This window comes from Perna viridis, chromosome 8, assembly GCF_037379345.1.
Source record: "Perna viridis isolate PV_CMFRI_1.1 ecotype Kerala chromosome 8, ASM3737934v1, whole genome shotgun sequence".
In the NCBI taxonomy this organism is placed as follows: domain Eukaryota; kingdom Metazoa; phylum Mollusca; class Bivalvia; order Mytilida; family Mytilidae; genus Perna; species Perna viridis.
Window position 1 is genome coordinate 22,569,933 of NC_142452.1, and position 23,210 is coordinate 22,593,142.

General features: G+C 32.8%; 1 protein-coding gene across 4 annotated transcripts; it reads right to left on the reverse strand.

Annotated features, from left to right (window-relative positions):
- Window positions 1-629: 629 nt before the first annotated feature.
- LOC148609864 (uncharacterized) lies at window positions 630-19,902 on the reverse strand. 4 transcript variants are annotated; one of them, XM_088541323.1, is made up of 9 exons: window positions 19,806-19,902; window positions 17,258-17,399; window positions 7,628-7,913; window positions 7,248-7,328; window positions 6,040-6,348; window positions 5,253-5,330; window positions 3,960-4,352; window positions 1,613-2,041; window positions 630-801 (listed from the first exon to the last, which is right to left on the reverse strand). In XM_088541323.1, the coding sequence occupies exons 3-9, from the start codon at window positions 7,908-7,910 to the stop codon at window positions 761-763; spliced, it is 1,614 nt and encodes a 537-aa protein (XP_088397449.1). In that variant the 5' UTR covers window positions 7,911-7,913; window positions 17,258-17,399; window positions 19,806-19,902; the 3' UTR covers window positions 630-760. The 4 variants fall into 4 exon arrangements, with proteins under 4 accessions (XP_088397449.1, XP_088397450.1, XP_088397447.1 ...); XM_088541324.1 differs by lacking the exon at window positions 17,258-17,399 and having other exon boundaries at window positions 19,806-19,886; XM_088541321.1 differs by lacking the exons at window positions 17,258-17,399; window positions 19,806-19,902 and adding an exon at window positions 9,601-9,987.
- Window positions 19,903-23,210: the final 3,308 nt, after the last annotated feature.

Sequence of the window (23,210 nt, forward strand, 5' to 3'; positions counted from 1 at the left end):
GTTTTATCCCTTTAAAAACTAGAGGTACTAAGAACAACAGACAAAACCGTGTAATGTGTGTTGTTCTAGAAGATTAACTTGTATAATTACGGAAAAAAAAGTATATCAAATAAGGAAACAGAAACTAAGACTATTTGATCGTTTGTATTATGTGCTTGCATACATATATTTTAGTACTTCTTGTATACAACCAATATTGAGATTATGATCTTCCTACATATTTGATTTTAATGCTGCTGATGAGAGGTTATTCCTTGAAATACGTGTACAGCATATCGAAATTTACAATATATAAAACTGGTATTTTTTGTATTTGTAAAATTAATTCGAAGGCGTTGCATATTAGGAAAATACATCTTCTGCATTCCAGAATGGAAATGACATGCGATAGTTTACTTTTCGATATTTAAGCATCCCTTGTTTTCAGACAACTCAGTTTTATTGTATGTTTAAAAACAACCAAAGCTAGTTAATGGTAATTAAGACATACAAGTATACCCATTATACTCGTGATTAACAATTGATTTGTTGGTAACATATACATGTATTTCAGACGTTATGGAATAGAGATAATTGATATCTTGAACGAATTCTCTTTCAAGTCCGTTAAGGATTCAACATACATTAACGTTGCTGACAGCTAACAGTACAAAAACATGAACAATATTTGGTATTATAATCATTATTAAATTTATTTCGTTCTAAGCTTATGACAATTATAAGTGTATTGAGTTAACATTAACCTTGTTTGTTGAATTAACTAAGGGATTGCTGACCCATGGCACTGTTGGGTTGTAGTTTCTGAAAGTAAATTATACAAGATGATATAAACTAAAACTTTTTTTACATTTTATATATGCATTTAAAAGTAATTGAGCGGAATCGATCAACTAAAGTCGTCTGTATAGGAGTAAAAAAAACATCAATTTTATGATAACATGCGGATATATTTACACGTACAGACACCTAAAGTTTGACAAAATTCAAAACCATAGACACATTTGTGTTACCAATTGATTTTTATCTCTATTTTACACTATTGACCAAAATGATAGTGGTTGCATATCTCTAAATGTATAGAATTTCAGTGAATAGCTTTCAGGCGCGTTCTATTGAAATGCAAACACAAAGCACAGAAAAAAGATAACATAATCTACCATTATTGGAGACAAGTAACGGTAAAACTTTGCCCTTACAATACAATTGGTAAATTGACAAAATGTAGCAGAATATATGTGTGGGTAGGCAAAATGTAACTACATAGTAATCTAAAATCTCTCACTGATATTATGTTTTTCCACTGCCATATTTTATAGGATAGCTTCTAAATGAAATCATTTATCAGGAGTTATTAGAAACTAACAAAAGTATTAGTTTTGCTTCAGCCACTGTATGTGATGGCAGTCAAAATGGTGAAAGTGTGAATGTAATCAGTTTCTATGATTTAAGATAATACATTTTTCTTTAAAACAAAAGTATAATTTGGTTTATATACACATACATAGAAAACATCTACACTGATATCCTTTAATACTTTACATTTCTAAAATTAAATTTCAAGACCTATTAAGGTCAGTGCAATGAAAGTCAACATAAAATGGATTATACTCACTCTGTTGCCTACTCAAAAGTTGCTCTATATGTTGTAAACAGTTTTCATCGTCAAGTTGGGAGGCATCAATGCTTCTGGCAACGTTGTGACGTTCATGTAAATGTGTTGGTTCTAACAGCAGTGGTATGATATTTTCAAATTTGACTTTGTACAAAATTTTAATAAGAGATTTTTTGTTCGTAAATGATATGAAGGTTGGATAATCCCTGATATAACGACAATTCATATTGCTTACGATGACACGAAAATTCGGATGTTTAGATTGAAGTCTTGTGGACAACTTATTAATAATTGCTACAACTTTATTGTTCGTTGTCAGGTTACAAATGAAATTGACATCCAGATTTTCTGAAGGTACAGGAAACTCTTGTGATTCACCAAATCCTGGCCTGGAAGTCTTGAAGCGGACATGGTAAAAGCTTGGACCAACTAAAAAGGAAAACCAAAGACTACTTTGAAAATAAAATATTGATATTTTTTTCTTTAATACAATCACTCCGTTTTCTAGATAAGCAGGAGTATACCAGTACCTTTATCTTTTGCTATTCTATCTGAATACCAGGAGAGATTATCATTAAAAAACAACAACAAACTTCTTATTTCTGTTTATCAATACCCTCTCAATTCGTCTATGGAAAATGTATGTTTATTGCATTTATATACTGGCGAGGGAATAATATTCTGATCAGTATGTGATTCTTCATTTGCTATCAGTTCTAAGCAATACTAATACAAAATATTCCGCTTATCGCATGGCCAATCATAGTTCAAAGATCGATGAATATTTTTTGTTCAACAAAACAGTTTAAGCTAGAGCATATATTGACCTAAAATATCAAGCACTATGTATAATAATATGTAATTTCTAATAAATAAATAAATATATATATATATATATATATACAACGTCTCAGATTGTGACGACTCTATTCGCTACACTGCTCCATCGGATCAAATTGATATAGGGAAGATTACGTAAACTTATAGAAAGGTCTGAAAAATTCCCAACGATGCTAGAACTATCAAATTTGCGATGCAAATTTTTGGTCGTTCCCTCCACGGGACTCGAACTCGTACCGCTGTGACATCTATGGCAACACCGCCTACACAAAGTCCAGCGCCCTAGACCACTCGGCCAGCTAAGCTATATAAAAATATAGCTTTCGCTGGCCGGGTCATTCCTCCTCGTAGGATTAATATAGGGCTGTAACTTAGTACACGATGTATGGTGGTATGGGACAGTTCATTTAGATGTTAATATGTAGACCATTCTATACGTTTATATATCTTCCCTGTATCAATTTGATCCGATGGAGCAGTGTAGCAAATAGAGTCGTCACATTCTGAGACGTTGTATAATATTTATTTGTTGTGACATGCATCATTAATTTGATCCTCTATCCTACATATAGTTCAAGTCCCGCGGAGGGATCGACCAAAAATTTGCATCGCAAATTTGACAGTTCTAACATCGTTGGGAATTTTTCAGACCATTCTATACGTTTATATATCTTCCCTGTATCAATTTGATCCGATGGAGCAGTGTAGCAAATAGGGTCGTCACATTCTGAGACGTTGTATATATATATATATATATATATACACATGAAAAATATAGAAAAGTTTACATGTGTAGAACACACACAAAAAGACAACAGAGAAAAAGCATTATAAGCTAAAGGAACTAAACACCTAATGTAGAGAAAAGTTGCCCAAGCACCACTGAAAATATCTTCTGGAACTATGACAGTATAAGCAGGTTTGCGTCATGCAAGACAGACGCTATGATTCACTTTGAACACAGGCTCATTGAAGAGATTAAAAGTCTGACATATGGAGATCATTTATTGTAATTGACGATGTCAATCAGGTCATTTTAGCAAAAAAGTACAAACGTTGGAGCATGTTGCTAATGATGCGCAAGCAAGAAAGTATATGCAGCTGTCACACTGTCTGGCAACGGCAAGACCTGGTTGACTAGGACACATTACGGAAGTAACTTTTTAACAACACAGTTATTGCTTTTTTCGCCAAAAGATAAGTTTGACGAATATATTTATGGATGTGTTTTTTTTGCGCAGTTTTTTTAAAATATGGACATGCAGGCAGACTAGATCTGAATCTCACAGGAGTGTTTTTTTTTTAAATTATATGACGAGAATAAATCTACAATAGAAAAGTGTTGTATTTATTTTGTTTCTAATGTTCAATAACGGAAACCTTGCTTTGGTTTTTTATTATGTTTACACATACTCTGCAAGAATATATTTTGCATAGTAATTTTAGGATGGACTCTGAAGTAACTAGTTGAAGTTATATTACTTTATCTAAATGTAAATATACTCACGGTATTCAGTAACGTCTTTTAATATGGTGTCAATAATAGTTTTTCTGTAAATAAATTTGTGGGTTATTTTGTCAATATCAACATGTATGGTTATTACTTTCTCATCAGGAATGCTTGGATCTGCGTCTATAACGTATTCATATCCGTCTGAAGCAAGTAGAATAATCTGTTGGAGTCTGAAACCGTATGATTCTTGTACATCCTGAATCTCATACGGTTCCATTGAAAAGCAAGACCTGATATCACTGTCATGTTCCATTATTTGTATAATTGTCCTTAGAACTGGACTTTCTTGATTTCGCCAACACACTAAAACAAAATCATCGCAAAATCCAGTACAGGCACCTGGAAGTGAACTCTGATTTCTTGTTATCTTGTAGAAACATAATATATCTAAAAAATACAATAATTAAATATATTTGTATAATACTTTACAGAACAACATGTATTTACCTTTGTCATTTACATTATCCACCATCAATTTATTCAACATTAAACACTCAGTGTATACTCAATATGGAAATATACAAACAGTATATCGTCATGTTGTTCATTCTGCAAACTTTGAATTGAATTTTTGTTTGTTTATTGGGGTTTAACGTCCGAGTAGCAATATTTCAGCTATATTCAGACATGAAATTGATGATAACATGAACATGAAATGACGATGAAATGAAAGAGGGATGGGACAAAGGACAATGAGGTCGACAAATTTTGATTGCCACTGGAAATAGGGAGAGGTGGGTAGGGTCGGGCAATTTAGCCTCCTGTCGCGGAGCTCTATGGTTCCTAATCCTGGAGAATACCACAGTAGGGTCTTTAACGTGCGAGGAACGTGGCATCTTTCCCAACACGGTGCACCACTATGGTTTGCGGTCAGGTTTTCCGTATTATAGCCTGACAATCCCAGCATGCAACACGCCAGGGGTACCCCATTCCACCACCTGGGGCACACATCCCAGTTGCTCTGTGGGCAGAGCACCCTAACCCCCGGCTAAGGTTCTGAGCACTATTTAGTCGCCTTTTACGACAAGCTTAGCGCTGCTGCAGGCCTATTCTTTTAACACTGGACCTGCACGGGGCTTGAATTGAATTAATTCGTTTTTTAGTTAATGTCATTATCGATAAATATCTATAGTGTGTTTATTTTTATGCTATCAAAACAAAAAAGACAATTTATAATCACATTGGTGCAGATTCGACAATGTAATAAGTCCTTTGTCCTGCATAGGGTTATTGTGTTTTTCCCAAAGTCTGGGTTTCATGCTTGAAGTTTTATAACGAATAGCTTACCGTTTGCTTCAGATCCTGTATCAACGTCTTTATTCAAAGTTTTTGGTTTCGCCTGCACTTCTTTGTTAGCCCTGACAACTTTATTAAAAGCAATATACACATTGGCATCAAATACAAAATGTGTTTTTTGCAAGCTCAAGTGAATAAATGACGGTGTTTTTTAAAGGTTGCCCTTCATTCGTGTCGGTGAATATTGCACAGTAGATCTAATAATATATGTATGAGAGAGTAATCAAGGGAACCAAGGTTATAGTGGTAATCTTAAGAATAATTAATAAGTAAAAAATAGCCACGTTTGAAAGGTAAAAGAGTTACATACTTATAAAAAATAAATGAAATGTAAACAATGAAAATAGTATGGGCACGATTTTCGGCCTTGCGGCCTTCGTCAGGGGGAAAACGTATTAACAATTGCCGACCCACACGACAGAGACAAGGTTACCCACCCATTCCAAAAGGGCCCATATTCTTTTCATTTCTTACGTTTTATTTATATTTTATTTGTATGTATTTCTTTTTTACCTTTCAAACGTGGCTGTTATTCACTTATTTGTTATTCTTATTTACGTTTAATTTGAGCCACTTCACAACATATATTATTTTTTTATGTATCTTTCATATACTTGTTTTACAATGTAGTTAATGCAGTCATATTTCGGAAATTACGTATGGTGTCTGTGATGGTTTGAAATTTTAACGCAGACCCACAGCGTGTGTCATATGGAAGTCTTTTATAAGTAATATAAAAATTCACACTAATAAATTTAATATATCATTAAGAAATTACCTGAAAGCTGACTGGTACACACTAGAATGCTGACTTCAGAATGAAAGAGTTTTTTCGGATTGAAGTCGAAAATTAATGTTAATTGGTCAAGGAATTTTTTGATTGAATTCTCAAATGTTTCCTTGTTTGCATATATCGCAATTGGTAACAATGTGCCGATAACCACTGAGCCTTGGTATGCCATTATCAGCTTGTATGGTGTCCAAATACTGGCGGTTTTGGCTACTTTCCGTACAGTATCAATGATTTCTTCTACTTGCTCCTCAGTACAATCAGGGGTACTTATACTCCAATTAACACATACTTCAACTTGGGACAATCATGAACAAATTAGAATAATACATGTGCACTAATCAAAAGTTTCAAAAGTCAAAGACAATTATCTATATATACCAGATAAAAAAGAATTTAAAATATATGATAAAAGATTATGCACTTTATTGACGCTATGTGTCGAGTTTTCATGTACGTTATGCAATATATTTCCGAAACTATCAAGGCTTTATGTACAGTGCTAAACTCCTTACGACTAGGCTTCTGGAAGAGGTTGTGTTGCTTCAAGATAAAGACATCACTAAAAAGTCACTACAGCTTAGTGGATCATCTTCAACAATTAAACTAATTTGTCCGCAGTGTCATAATGTTCTTTGTCCGCCTACCCCGGACGTAGTATTGTATGAGCAATTCGGCAGGTATTTCTAGAAAAGCAGAGAACTCTTATCTTAACGGTGCACCTGGTTCATGCTCCATATTTTTGGTGGACTCTGGGTCTCTCATTTACTTTTGTGTCTATGTTCTTTTTTTGTATAGTCATAATCTATGTATCATGTCCTTTTGATTTCTATTCTTATCTTGGTGCCCTATGTTTATCCTAAATAAATCCGATTCAAATGTAAGTCGCTGTTCAAAGCACACACACATGTATAGCATCTTGTTTATATTTATTTGAAGGAAGATCATTCCTTAACTAATTTTTACAGACATCCTGCAAATTTGTATGGATACCTTATGTCTTGAAAAGAAATAAATATGGTGCAATGAATTTAAAACATTTTGCACAGTTTAAGATGGTGTGATTGGGTAAGTGCAGTAAACAATTGAAGTTCAACTCCTCATACGATTTCTGTTCATAGTTCTTGAATATGTAATTTGTCATCAATTGTCCTAAATTGACTTCATAAAGTACATCGATTATTATTATTACCAACCTTTATCAGTGTCATCATTTGTGAAGTCAGATGACCACGATATTTTATACTGTACATTTTTACTTTCATGCTTCATTTCTCCTTTAAATTAAAACAGAAAGCATGTTTGTCATTTAACTGGTAATACAATTAGTGGGAGGTGTGTTTATGACTAAACATTGTTGCTGATCGAACGAATCAATTCAACAGATAGGAAACGAATCAAGTCATAATTAGGCGAAAAAAATACATATACAGTACGAAATAGCTATTTAACAAATCGTGATCAATCATAGGCATTGTGTTTTGTCAATATAATCTATTTTGTAACTATATGTTACCCATTTTCAACATATATACATTATTCGTCGCTAGCCTAATTTGAAATGAACGTGTCTTGCCTTTCATGCCTTTTTCAAATGTTGTTAATATCTTCTTCTGTGCCTCTATAACATTTTTTATTTCATGTTTAATGATATTTCTATCAGCAGAAGCCGCCGATGATGTAGAATCAATTTTTCTGCTAAGCATGTCTACAGTTGTAGACGAAGCTGTTTTAATATCGTTTTCAATTTCATCTTTCATAGAAATACTAAAATCATTTGCTTCCTGGAACTGGGCATTGATGCATTCTTTCAGTTCATAACTTATCAAAGGCAATCCATGTTCAACCAATTGCTCCATATTCTTCAGAAACAAAAATGAAAAAAAAAAAAGAAAAAAATCATTAAATTCCTTAAAGCAGTAAACGGTCGTGTTTATCTGTGTCACAGTTCTTACAAATATAACATTAGCTGCAAATGAAATATTTTTTTTCACAAATTCCCAGTATAACATTATAAATTTTAATGTATATTAATCATTAGAAGAAACAATACAATAGTTTTATCATAAACAATATTTAACGTTTTGTCAAAAACATACCAAATATAGGTGAAATAATCATGTTTCATTATTACACGTGCCACAGTGTCTATGATAGTTTCTGTACCACATACGTATACGGACGGCTAAAACAAATATCCGACATTCCAGGTATTATCTTATAACAATTCTAATTTCGGGGACTTGAAACATCGCATCTACCCCCAAGAACTTGAGATAAAGGACACTACAGGCACTGTGAGGTCAGACTCATATCTTGAACATCGATGGTAAAGGAAAACCATTGACCAACCTTTACGACGAACGTAATGATTTTTCATTCAGAATTGTCAACTTTCCTTTCATCTGTGACAACTTCCCTTCAGCACTTGCGTATGGAGTATTCATATCACAATTCATACATTATGCCATAGCTTGCCTAAATTACGCAGACTTTTATCGCATAAACTTCTAACGAATAGGCATCTGGAACAGAGTTATGTTGGTATAAGATTAAGGTCATCACAACAGAAGTTTTATGGTCGTCATCATGGATTCGTGGATCGTTACGGTAATCCATCTGCGCCATTAAAACTGATTTGTTCAACATGTCATAGTTTTCCTTTCCTCTTTCGTCTACCCTGGACTTGACTTTTTATGAGCAACTCGGTGGGTGTTTCTAGAAAAGCAGAGGACTCTTACCCTATCGGTGCACCTGGCCCATGCTCCCAGTTTTTAGTGGAATACGAGTTGCTCATTTGCCTTTTTTACTTTGTATGTATGATTTTAGTTACTTTATGTTCGTTGTTGTGTATATCTGTTTTCCATGTATGGTCTTTGTCCCTGGATCACATTCTTTCGATTACCGCTAGAACCTTGGTTTCCTTGATTATTCTTCCAGTTTCCTCAATTTTATAGCAATCTGATTGTTATGTTCTTCAAATGGTTTAATAAAAAGACCCACAATTTTCTTACTCAGTGCCTACTGGTGTTATTAAGACAGCTTTGTGTAGCCATGTATCCTCCGTGGCAGATAAAGTTGATGAAGTAAAACTAGAGAAGCCGTTTGTTGTTGAACCGGAGAGAGTAAAACGATTGAATACAGAAAATAGATAAATAATACAAGATCATAATTTAGAGAGTTTGAGAGGGTTATTTTTGTTGACACAGGGTTATTTTTTGTTGAAACATGCTGAACCAATCACATTAGCAAAAACACATCTTCACTTCATATAAATGCATCACTTCATATATCAAAGGAACATGTCACGTGGTTTCAGAGCAGTCGCTTTCACAAGGGTCTCTACTGTTGGAACATGATAAAAATAGTTAAAGTTCCATAACTGCAACAAAATGCGCCGAACCTAATTGCAGTTAAATTTTGCATCTCTACATTGCATCTAAATTATACTTAATATCAAAAGAGGCGGCTTCACAGGAATTCAATCCCTAAAACCTATGTGACACAAGGTACATGCGTAATTTTTAATGGGTCATAATTATACAATACACTATTCAGTTGTGCGATATCCTCTTTCAGATCTTTAAGTATCGGTGCCACATCTTCTTGTTCAAAGGCGACTCGTTTCATTAATTCTATTTGGTTTTCTATGCTTTCTTTGTACGATGATAATGGTGGTATATCAGACGCCAGCCCAATAATAGAACCTTCCATATAACTCCACATTGTCTGTGTATGGTTTTCTGTAAGACCGGTCAAATCGCTTAAATGACACAGTTTGTTTCGTTGCTGAAGAATTTTATCTATCCACAATCCATGACTCACTGGAATACTTTTTACACAAACCTTCAAAATGGCATGTATAGCGGTCAAGTCTAGATCTTTTGGTGTACAGTTTTTATTAACTTTGACACCACAACAACAGTGAATTGTTCAAGAAATGTGACCCTTGTTGGGATTTTCGATACTGTACATTGTTACAAATTGTTTAAGATATATTTTGTGCTGTTCAATATATTTTCCACAACATTTACAGCATTGAATACTTCCATACAACACATGGTATATATCATGTTTGTGTTTTTCTAGAAAGGTTGTAAAGTTGTTGTTGTACTCCGATGAACAAAGGATAATATTGGTAAAGTATGCTCTGACGACAGGTAAACACACCTTATGAGTCAGCATATATAGGCGAAAAACTTGCTTTTCAACTTTAGATGCCATCGAGAATTGTCTTAACCATACTAAAACATACAGAAAATCAAATTGATTGTTATCAATTGATCATACATATACATAGCTAAAATCAGTGGTACTGAATAGCAGGAGAATAAAGACAGAGATAACCTAGTCTAAAATATTTTTATGAAAAGGTTTAAGAGGTGTATGCTACATGCGTTTATGTACTAGTGATGAGATTTAGCATTATCATACATTTTACAGTTTTGTATTGTTAGAATAAAGCGAGGAGTTTAATGAGAACATTTCAATCTTTGAAAAAAAAAACATGCAAATCTTTATGGTTACTCCACAAGGGAGGTCAACAGAATCAGATGAAACTTTGCATTAATACAGGTCTATGAATTATGGAAAAAAATATGTACAGAAAAAAATACTGGGTGCCGTTTTCAGAAAACATTCAAATTCTTGATGATGTAATTATTTGAAAATATGGAATTAATTCTTTTTTACTTATAAGCTAGTTTAAGGTCATTCTTATGAATACTGAAAATATATGTTTCGATATTGTTGCTTTTATTAAAAAAAAAAGATAATTATTGTATCAATTTACGCATATTTTAGTTATGCAAAGTGACAAAGATCAACTGATCATATCTCATAAGATATATCTTTGTTCTTGATAAACATAGGGTTTATCTCATAAATAAGTAGCTAGAAATTTATTGGACATTGCAATGACAACCGGTAACGAGTCGTTTCTTCTTGTGCTGATTCGCGCTTGGTCGTTTCGCCTCTATTAATGTGATTAAGATTGTACATTGTGCAGCATATTTCAGGAGTTTTTATACACGTTGATATGTTACCTAGTTTGTATTTTTACGAAAATAAATCAATATTTTTACACGTAGTTTTATAAAAATAAGGGATTATTTCAATCTTGTAGCAACATAACCCTGCTCCAGAAGACTATTTGTTAGAATTCTAGTGCGATACAAACAAGTCTGCGTAGTCTCGGCAAGCTCTGGCATAATAAGTTGTGATATGAACATTGCATATGCAGGTGCAGAAGGAAGTTGCCGCAGATGAAAGGACAGTTTACAATTTTGAATGAAAAGTCATCACGTTTGTCACGGCCTTTAACCGCTCTGACAGAGAATCAATGTCTTCTTGTTCTCGTTTTATCAATTTTCTTGCGTAGTCCTCTACGGCATCCATAAGAACTTGAAAGTTATAATTCCAATTTATGGAGCGCGGTTCATGGTACTTGGGACCTTCAGAAATGATATTACACAGAAATTCGTTTTCGAATGGACAAATCTCTCGTAACAACGTGACCGGAAGGACCATATTTGAATGGAAATTTTTGCAAGAACAGTCAGGTTGTTTAGCCTTGAAGACCTGAATCTCGAGAATCTGCAATAGCCTTTTATAATTGAAAAGTTTGGATGCAGTGGGTGAAGTATAGGAATATGAAATAATTGGTATGGATTTCTTTTTGAAATATGGAGGACGTTAGCCAAATTAGTTGCATCTATACCTTTGTTACCAAACGGTAGTGGAAGAAATGATCGTTTTTCGTCATCTTGACTTTTCACACCAACTGGTTTAAAGCTGCATTAGCTGTCAAATTTGTTCTGTTTTGATTCTACTGACTTTTGCTGATGCAAAGAAATAAGTTTGTAATAGTGCAACTGAAGCAATAAATGTCGATAATCAGAGAAGATCGATAGCTCTGATCTAATTATTTTTCGCCATTACTCCCGAAGATAACCGACAAGACATACACGTGGATTAAAATACTTTAACCTTGGTAAAAAATAACAGTACACAGATACACAAACAAGCACGCATTTTGTTTTCACTTCATTTCGTCTATTTCTTGATTAGTTTTCAAATAAATAATGACAACATTTGAGCCACATTATATAACAGTACGTAAACTTCAAAAGGATCATTGCTGCGTTATATTCGAACTTTTTTCTTTTACGGCTTGAATGAGTCGGTCTTCCTTGCCGTTGAATAACCACTTTTGCTTTGCAATCAGATTTGTTATTAAAGAAGAGACCCTTACAGCACATGCGCGGATTAAGGTCATCAGAAGTCACACGCATACAAATTTATCTCGGTCGATTTTTTTTGTCTTGCAAAACAATAAATACATAGACACCTATTTCATGTATTTAATACATTGTATTTGTGGATATCAAATGAAATTAAACTGGAAAAGTACAAATTAGTATAAATAATGCAAAGATAAGGTATATTTCAACAAAACAAATTTACGAAAATGACAGCTAATGCAGCTTTAAAGAGTCTGTGGACACCAATATCTAAAATGATGACAACAAGTCTGAGTAATGATGAGGTAAAGAAAGGTAAAAAAAGTTTCATTTTGATTACATACACGAACAAGAATTTCACTGCGTCCTTCTGTTTTCCTAACTCTAAAAGTTCAAATATTTTTCAACTTGTTATGATGGCAATATATAAACAAACGGCATTTTATCTTATAAGTTAATCAGCTTTAAATTTTGAATGCCAATTGAATAATTTGATAAATTACAATTAAAAAGGTGAGATAATAAAATTAAAATAATTGAAAAACAGTTTTTCAGTGTCAATTTGTTTAGTTCCAGTTAATTAAGCAACATAATGGGGGAAATAAAGGAAATTATTAGCTTGATTTTCAAATTATATAAAAAATGATGTTTTAAGACACTATACAGTAAAACAACATTTAATCAATCACGCAATGAATAAAAACAAATCCCTCCTTTCATATAACAAAACAGGACCTGTCAGTATGAATTCAGTTTTTAAATACTGACTCTTAAACAAGTAAAAACATTTTTTTTGTAAACATTTTTCTACGCAAGATAATTTTAGATATACTTCCTTTTCTGTCTAAAGAGAAAACACACTTTGGAAGTAGTCAATAAATTGTCGTGAGAAACTCATTCAAATTCTGCGATTACCGTAGATTGGTTGAATTGGAATGGATGCGAAAGTCACAAACATGCTATCATTTTGATCTTAACAACAATATCATGGGAATTGATAATATCACAAGAACATATTCAGTCAACATATTCGACAAAGTTTCTAAACCAATGTGTAGCAAGATGTCTCGTGGACGCTGAGGAATAAATCGTAATAAACGGAAACATCGACGTAACAATACTACGGTTTCAAATTTCATCAAAATTTCTAACAACAATGGATGTTATCAACTTTTAAGCAAACTGTATTCAGTACCGGTCACTAGATCACACACTGTCCTGGAGAATTGTAATAAAACTTCGTTCAAAATATGAGCTTAGTAGCATGGAAGTTCCTACTACATCCTGGCTACCCAAACTACACAAATCACCTCATGAATATAGATTAATTCCTCTTCAAGTAATTTCTCTACAATATACTTTCTATTTTACTTACTAGCGCGCTCCATACCATACACAAATCTAATTGTAATCTTTTTGTAACAAAGCTGATGCAAATAGTGGTATTAGCTGTTTTTGGAGTGTTAAAAACTTGCTTGAAGTGCAAGATAAATTACATGCCCATGTAGGATCCTTCGAATCTGTTCAATGTTTTGATTTTATTTTTTTTCAACTTCATATATCACTACACCTCCATGTAATCTCACAAAACAAAAAATCACTTATCTCATCGAATGGACATTTGCAAAATCGGAATGTGAATATATTTATTAGAATTTCCAATTGTGCACCAAGTATTGCGGATATCTTTCTGTATTGTGGCGAATCACACTTTATGACTAGAATAAATAAAGACCCTTCAAAACAACATTTGGTAGAAAAAAATGATTACACCTGTAGATATTTGGACGATTTTATGGCTCTAAACAACGATGACTTCAATATGTATACTATACTGAATATTACAAAATCTGAATCTTATACTGTATTAACCCCGAGACTCCTATATCACCTCAAGGGCACCGACCCACGGGGTGTTACAAGTAGAGGGTTGATGTGATCCAAATTTTAACATATCATGTTCATTATATCATATCTTTTAATGCTATTTAATTATAGTATGTAAAGGGGTGCGTGTTAAGGTATGCGATATAGGGTTTATACAAAAACTTATAATGTATGTACAAAGAAGTTACATTTAAATCTAAATATATGATATAACGATATATATCCTGTAGAACTGTCTTTCTTTCTAGAAAAGCAGAGGACGCTTACCCTGCTGGTCCATGCTCCCAGGTTTTAGTGAAGTCCGAGTTGCTAATTCATGCTTTTGTTACTTTTTATGTATGATTTTAGTTGCTTTATGTTCTTTGTTGTGTGTGTCTGTTTTCCATGTTTGGCCTTTTTCCCTGTATTACAATATTTTGATTACCACTATAACCTTGGTTCCTTTGATTATTCTTTATATAGAGCAAATATTGAGATATTGATAATGAAGAATGTCCATTTCTTGCATGATCTTAGTATTCATATCGGTAATTGTCAACTTAATACTAAAATTTACGATACAAGGGGTGATTGTTCATTCCCTATTGTAAACTATTTGTTTTAAGATGGTGACGTCCCCTTGACACTATCATATGGTATTTACTTATCACAATTGGCTGTATTTATTCGTATTTGTGACAAAGTTTCGAATTTTAACGAAAGGAGCATATATATTACCGAGAAAATTACTATATGCGACTGCCATTTTTGTGCATGTAATAATTCTGTAAAATAATATGTCGCCGCTTTCATCTCGTCTACAAGTTTGATACTTTTTTGAGATATCGATGTGGTATTTAAGTACTTCACCATGTAAACAATTTGCCTAGTCCTAAGCTTGAGTCTGTGAATTAAGTGTTTTTTGTAGGCCATTTGACCTACCATGAATGATACCTTGAGTATCGTAATGTATCTTTTAAATTTTGATACTGCATTAAATACATGTACTGTTAACACTCAAAATTAGTAATGATGCATGCTACGTTAGTTTATACAGGTAACAATATACTAGCTACTTCCATGACTTGCCTTTCAGTTTGTTAATTTTCTCTGTAACATTGTACGCGCTTATGCACGTAAAATTTCGTGGCGACGTTAGTGTACCAACGCACGTCCGCGCATTTGCCTTTAACATCTAACGTACTTCAGCGTTGACCATAACATAATTCCGCAATTTATATATCTCATCATAGTAACATTATTAAGCAATACAAATATTAATTTTTGTAATTAAATACAAATATGAGGGTTAGATATCATATTAATTAAGCTTAAAGAGCCAAACATGAATTTCACATTCAACAACCAGGGGTGCTCGGGTTGTTCCAGCAGCAAAATCTTAAAGTGTCTTTTCTGACAGGAGAGACCACTCATAAAAGAGATTTCAAACTTTATTTCCGATCAAGTATAACATGATATGACATGGTATGATTTAGATAATTGTTCATTGTAATGAACATATTTGTTCCTGTTGAAAGCCAAAATAGTATTATTGTTATTTGTCGTAAACTTTATATTGTATTCTACAAACAGAAATTACGAACTTACGTAACCAATACACTTCCACATCTTATCAAATGGTCATTCAAAAAATCGGGATGTGAATATATTTGTTGAATTAAAAAAAGAATCATTTTTTGGAAACGAAAAAACACGAACGAGACGACCATTAAACTTCTGTAGTTATGAATTCAATCTTGTAGCAACATAATACTATTCTAGAAGCATAATAATTGTAAGAAGTCTAGCACGATACGAAAAGTCTGCGTAGTTACGGCAAGCTCTGGCATAATGTATGAAGATATGAAAACTCCATACGCAGGTGCTGAAAGGATTTTGCCACAGATGAAAGGAAAGTTGATAATACAGAATGAAATGTCATCGCGTTTGTCGTATAGTTTAGTCAATAGTTTTCCTTAACCATCGATTTCTAAATGTAGTTCAAGATATGAGGCTGTCTTATTGTCTTATTGCTTTGTCAATGTATATTACATGTATGCATGCACTGTATAGCTATTTATGTACCTTATGTCGGTTATAAAAGCTCTCAAGAGCTTATGTTGTATAGTTGTAATGAACTTGCCGACTTAAAATAAAACTTATTTGATTTGATTTTATTTGACTTCACAGTGTCTGTAGTGTTTTTTTTCTATTGTCCTTTGGCGGGTAGATACGATGCATCAAATCCCCAAAACTAGGATTGTTTTACAATAATACGTCATTCATTTAAAGCGGTAACTGAGTTAACGGATCTTTATGTAGCTAAACGATGATCCTTCTTTTGGATCAGATCATCTGTATTCAGCCTCATAAGAGTGAAGGAATTGGCCAGCAAGTAGAGGAGCACATTTTTTCCCATTTGAATGGCGACTGTTTGTGGAAAAACACGTCCACCATACTGGACAAATATATTGTCTATCAAAAATTCGAACATTTTAAAAACATCTTCGTTGTATTTTGAAGATAATTTGGAATCACTTTTTACAACGTATGAGGAATATCTACCAAGAACTACATATGTGTATCTAGGTGTACCGTCTTTTGTGGATTTAAAGGTTTCCATAAGATCTTTCGAATTTTTCAGGATCCCTATTGAATTAATACCATAACGTTAGTAACAAGTGTCGAGGTAAGACTGGAGACACACTTTGACAGCTGTGAGTATAGAAATTAAAATTTTTGAAAAAAGTTTGGTGGTACACTTTGCACATCCAGCTATGTAGCGTAGTTTGTATGCATTCATGTGGAGTTTAGGAATCCAGTACATAGGCAGTAGATCACAAATATTGTCAGTGGTAGAGAGACCAAAAGAGGATAGCACAGATTTTTGATTTTCGACAATCGCTTCTTTGGAGAGTCTTGTAGCAGTATATGTGTTATTACTGCTATTGTTCTCTACGTCTACATCTGATAATAAACATTGGACGTAATACGTTTTTCAGACAAAAACAAAGTTATTTTGGGCTTAGTCTGCTGGTATGACAAATGATTTAAAAACTTTGTAAAATCTGCGTTATTTAAAAACTTTGTAAAACTACCTTAACTAGACTTCTTTTGATATGATTATAGCACTCGTTTTCCTGTTGGACACCATTTTTGTACGCTTTGGGAAACCGTTTCTCGTCGTTATTGGAATTCCCATGAGGGAGAAATTATGCATTTTGCTGACCTCTTTCTGTACTGTTAAGAAAAACAATCTATGGCTAGAATAAATAAAGACCCTTCAAAACAACATTTGGTAGAAAAAAAAAATAATAACACCCTTAGATATTTGGACAATATTTTGGGAATTAACAATGATGTCTTCAATATCTATTCTAAAGATATACATATGTATATCCTGTAGAACTTTGAATAAAGCAAATATGGATTATACAGAATTTCTGTTTCTTGATCTTAGTATTCATATATCAATAATGGTAAAGTTAACACTAACATTTAAGATAAAAGGGTTATTTTTCATTCCGTTTTGTCAACTATTCTTTTTAAGACGGTGACGTCTCCTTGTCATCATATTATGTGTTTAACATATCACAATTTGTTCGATGTGCTCGTATTTGTAACAATGTTTCAAATGTTAATGAAAAGAATTTTTGTATAACCAAGAAATTACTACAACAAGATTTTTGATATCATAAGCTCGTAAAAGCATTCACAAAATTTTTCAACCGATACAAGAAACTAACTCTAACAAAGAAAGATGTATTTGTGAAGATTTAATGCGTGCGGATATATTTCACCTTTTGTTTTACGATAAATTTTCTACAAAAATTACGGAAAGGTCGATATTCACCCAATAAGATGCCAAATCGTTAAGGATATTGTTTTTTGATATTAACATTGATTCGCTCATAGGGTATTTACATAGACATAAAACACTACATTTTTTAGACGTTTTCGGCTTGACATGGGCTGTTTACTTATTGAATGATTTATGATGTGCCGTGATTTTCAATCCCGCATGGGAAGAGATGGGACTGATTTTACACACGATCGGTACAAGTGTAACTTTTTGTAGGCTAAAACTGGTCTGGAGCAGGCATGTCAGTTAACTGCTAGTAGTCCTCAGTTTCTTTATTGTTAGTATAACCATGGACTCGAACCTTTTTTTAACTTGTTTCTAGATGTGTTTAATTGTGTAATATTTTTCCATACTGGCCAGAGTTAAAGGGGGAGGGTTGAGATCACGCCAAAGTCCTTTAACCCCGCCAAATTTTGTTTTTGCGCCTATCTTAAGTCAGGAATTTTATAGCATACAAAGGCCAGAATTTTGTTTCGTTTTCACCTTTAATTAATGTTTATTGCGTATATAGGAGAAACATATACGCTGTACCTGTGTATAATTATGTTTTGAGGCCAGTTGCATCCTGTTCTGTGATATGAGGATTTCCTAGTCGTTCATTGAAGACCAGTTGGTGGCATTGGGCAGTCATTTTAATTCCGGTAGGGTCTCTTTGACATGTACAACATAACTATTCTTGTTATATCAGATCAATTTTTACAAGATAATTTCTTGATCCTTCATAAATAAACATGCTAAGTTTAAGTGAATTATCTCCCTTTTCTACCATATTTTTTATATTTTTATATTATAAGAAATTGACATGTTCTTTTACTTTATTTACTCAATGCTTTTTGGCTGTGAATTGGTCAGCTTTGGGTTGACATTTGTTTTCAACAAAAGACTATTATTGTCAAAAAATGATACATTTCTCCGTACTAGCAATTATTTGCACAGTAGTTTAATACAATTTTAGTATATCCGTCTACAAGTTCTACACATTCATTCCTTTAATATTTCATAAAATGATAGACCAAGATCTGCAATTATTTCCTTTTATTTTTTAAATTGATGTGTATTACATGTACCACAGTTAATCCACCTTCGCACCGATATTTCATCTGTTATGATGTTAATATTATTGAAAAATAATGTACGTTCTTTTAAAATATGTAGAACAATCATTCCTTAGATTTCTGTGTTAATGATTCTCTGCCCCTTGAATGTTACAAGTTGCGCAAAAAGTCGACTGCTCCTTCATTGGAAAACTGGTGTTCTGTCACAATGCGTATTTTACCTTGTTTACCCCCCTTGTGAACTGTTATGTATGTTTTTCTCAGATATTAGGTGTTAATTAAATAAAGACTTCGGAAAAGAATAACAAAAGGGAACCGATTGACTATTGCAACGGAAATCAACGTCACTAGACAACATCCATAACAATAACTAAGTATTATATGCGGAAATTTAGATCGTAAAATAAATTATACTTCCTGTTTAGCAATTTTAAATGATATTGAGTTCCTATTTCTTACTTAGTGTCGTAATAGGTTAAAATATCTAGGTAAAACAAAAACAATTAGATACAAAATTGAAAAAGGAAAAACAAAAAGAGCCTCAAACATACATGTATATGAAGAAGGCACTAACATTCAAATGGAAAACATTATTGATATACTTATTTATCAACAAAGAAAACAAAACCTTCAATCTTTCAATTTAAACTATTTTATTTTTGGTCTGCTATTTAAGATGCATAAAACCGCTATGATGTCATTATGATAGCCTAAAGAGAATGTACTTACATTATGGTTATGAAATCAATTATTTTATTCGTCACCGTTGTTTCTTCGTACCCGGATATAAACAACCTTTTTACGTTACCGTTTATGGATCAGTAGTTTTATCATATTAAATGAGGTTTAAAATCTGATTCTATTCGGAAGGTTCGACAAAAGAAGTATAACATAATAATCATTTACGATCGTGTAAGGACTGCATAATAAATCAAGTTATCATACTCTCCAGTAAATACATTTTAAGACTTTGAAATCTTTTTTACCGGTAGTCTGCACAGGACACATTCAAATGGCTCATTGAGTAAACGCACAAGAAAAGGAGATGAAGGGGAAATAAAGTAAATACATTTATATACTTATCCATTTTTGTAGTATGTAGTTCATCAAATGAATTTATATACAGACAGAAAAGAGACGGAAAAGAAGAGTTGAAAGTGCTGTGCTACAAAGCATGCATTATAAAGTAATTTAAAAATATAATAATAACAAAACAAATATAATCCATAGTAAAAAGTCTCAGAAAATTTAAGGACAGTTTTTATATTCTGTATCTGTCGTTACAAATTATGCATTTAACTCATCGACCTTGTATGTGCATATTTTTTTTCCAATTTTATTACAGGATCGAACATATCTATTTATCATTAAAAGTTTTTTTATCAAGTTTTTAAGTAACATGTTTCATAGATGGATTCAAATACCAAAGTCAACACTTTGTGATATTAAAAAAAAAGAAACGAACTTGTGAATACGTCTTAAAAAAAACAAAACATAATTTTACTTGAATTAGTGTACACTTTAAAAAAAAATGAAAAAAAAAAGATTTAAATACGACAGAATGAAATACATTTGTAATTGGAGTTATAAGAATTATCAAGGCAACCAAAATTCTAGTGGAAATCAAAAGAAAGTAATCCAGGGACAAAGGCCAGGCATAGAAAATAGACAAACGCAACAAAGAACATTAAACAACCAAAATAATACATACAAAGCAAAAAAGCGAATGAGCAACACAGGATCATCAAAAAACTGAGAGCATGTACCAAATGCACCGGTAGGGTACGTTCTTTGCTTATAGATCGTGAAATAAAAAATATACAGGGTTGTCGACGACTGATGATGTGATCATTTTTAATACAATCACATTTTCTTTGTTCTTTTAAACAAGTTTTGATTAAAGTTGTGCTTTCGACCTACTTCTTAATAATGAATAATTATAATTGAATAAATGAATAATTATAGGTCAGAAAAACAGGTGAATTTTGTCGGTTAGTTTATGTAAGTTTTAACTTGTATATACACATATTCAAGCATTTGAATCAGATTTGAAAGACACAACTGTTTACGATGCTTAAAAAATCACAGACTAGATAGGTATATGGTCTTTTTGAGATATTTTTCAGGATGAAAGAGATAGACTAGAGGATGTTTTGCTATCAATTTCATTGAAGTTTATTGATTTTTGAAAAAAAATGGATGAAAATGAGAACATTCATGTAGTAAGGCTTTTTATAGGGGCATAGGTAACAGATGCAAATAATAAAAAATCATGATATTTTTGAGTTAAAGTCAGGGGTTGGATATGTTCGAAAAACAACTCAAATTTAAAAAAAAGCACAATTTATTTTCATTAAAAATGAGGCTATTTCAGTTAAATAGTAAATATACCCCCTTTATCCTGTATATATCTATAATTAACTGTATTTCAATTGCGTGTTTATATGAAACTGACATTTTATCTTAAAGGCTTAAATCACGATGCTAAATTTAATTCTCGGCCCAGTATTTATGGTTAACCTAATGCCATATTTTAGAAGGTAACATAGGAAACTCGCCAGGTAGTACACTGATGCCACTAATAGCAGATCTAGACATATCGTACTTTACTGGACAAAATAAAAATCTGGATGGGGAAGTATGAAATGTCTAGTTTCTTGAGTAAGTGACAATGTTTATAATTCATAATTCAGAAACAAATTGCACATAAGGTTAGCTGTCATTTTTTACATTTTAATTCATATATTCAATGCCTTTATTAAGAATTCTTTTTAAAGAATAATCAAGAGAACCAAGGTTATAGCGGTAATCAAAAGAGAGTAATTCAGGGACAAATACCACACATGGAAAACAGACACATACAACAAAAGAACTAAAATCATGCAAAGTAACAAAAGCAAAATCCACTGAGTTGCTCATAAAATGTCAAGTCCGTGGTAGACGAAAGAGGAAAGGAAAACTTTGACAGGTTGAGTCAATCAGTTTTCATGGCACAGATGGATAAGCCATAACGATCCTCGAGTTCATGATGACGACAATAAAACTTCTGTAGAGATGACTTCAATTTTGGAGCAACATAACCCTGTTCCAGAAGCCTATTTGTTAGAACTTTAGCGCAATACAAAAAGTCTGCGTAGTTTTGGCAAACCTTGGCATAACATATGAGTTGTGATATGACAACGCCTTACGCAGGTGCTGAAAGAATGTTGCCACAGATGACAGGAAAGTTGACAATTCTGAATGAAAAGTCATCACATTCATCGTAAAGTTTGGTCAATAGTTTTCCTTTACCGTCGATTTCTAAGTGTAGGTCAAGATATGAGGCTGACATAACAGGGTCGGTAGTTTCCTTTATCTCAAGTTCTTTTGGGTAGATGCGATGTATCAAATCCCCGTAAATTAGGATTGTTTAAAGATAATACGTCATCTATATAGCAGAAACTGAGTTTGATTAAAGAATATAGGTAAACGGATCAGACCAGCTATTAAGTCGCCCTCATGAGAGTGAAGGAATAGGTCAGGAAGTAGAGAAACACATTTTGTTTTCATTGGAACGCCGACCGTTTGTTGAAAAATGCGTCGACCACATCTGACAAATGTGTTGTCGATTAAAATTTCAGCATTTTGTGAAGCTTTTCCTCTATTTATTCGGGAGATGAGGAATATCTACCAAGAACTATATAGTTGTATCTAAGTGTACTATCTTTTTGGGAAAAAAAAACGATGTATAATGTCGGGAATTTAACTGAGTATGGAGCATAAAAGTATACAGTGTTTAAGAAATCATAGGTTTTATTTGCAGAAATAAAACTAAATCGAAAATTAAATACAATTAGTTTTGTGACCTCGAAAACTTAAAATTCAGTTTATTGGACAAAAGATGGCGGTTTTGGTTCAGAACAAACTGTAACGAATTGAATATCGTTTTTAGTTATTGACAAAACGTGGTGTATTTATTTAAATTGCTGTTACATCATTTACAGATACCATTTGTACACCTATGAGATATCTTCAGAATATTTTATAATTAGCGCTCATAGTAAAAACAAAAACAAAAAACAAAAAAAAAACGAAAAACAAAAACAAACAAACAAACAAACGGAAAGGACATTTAGACTACACCGCACTGACTTA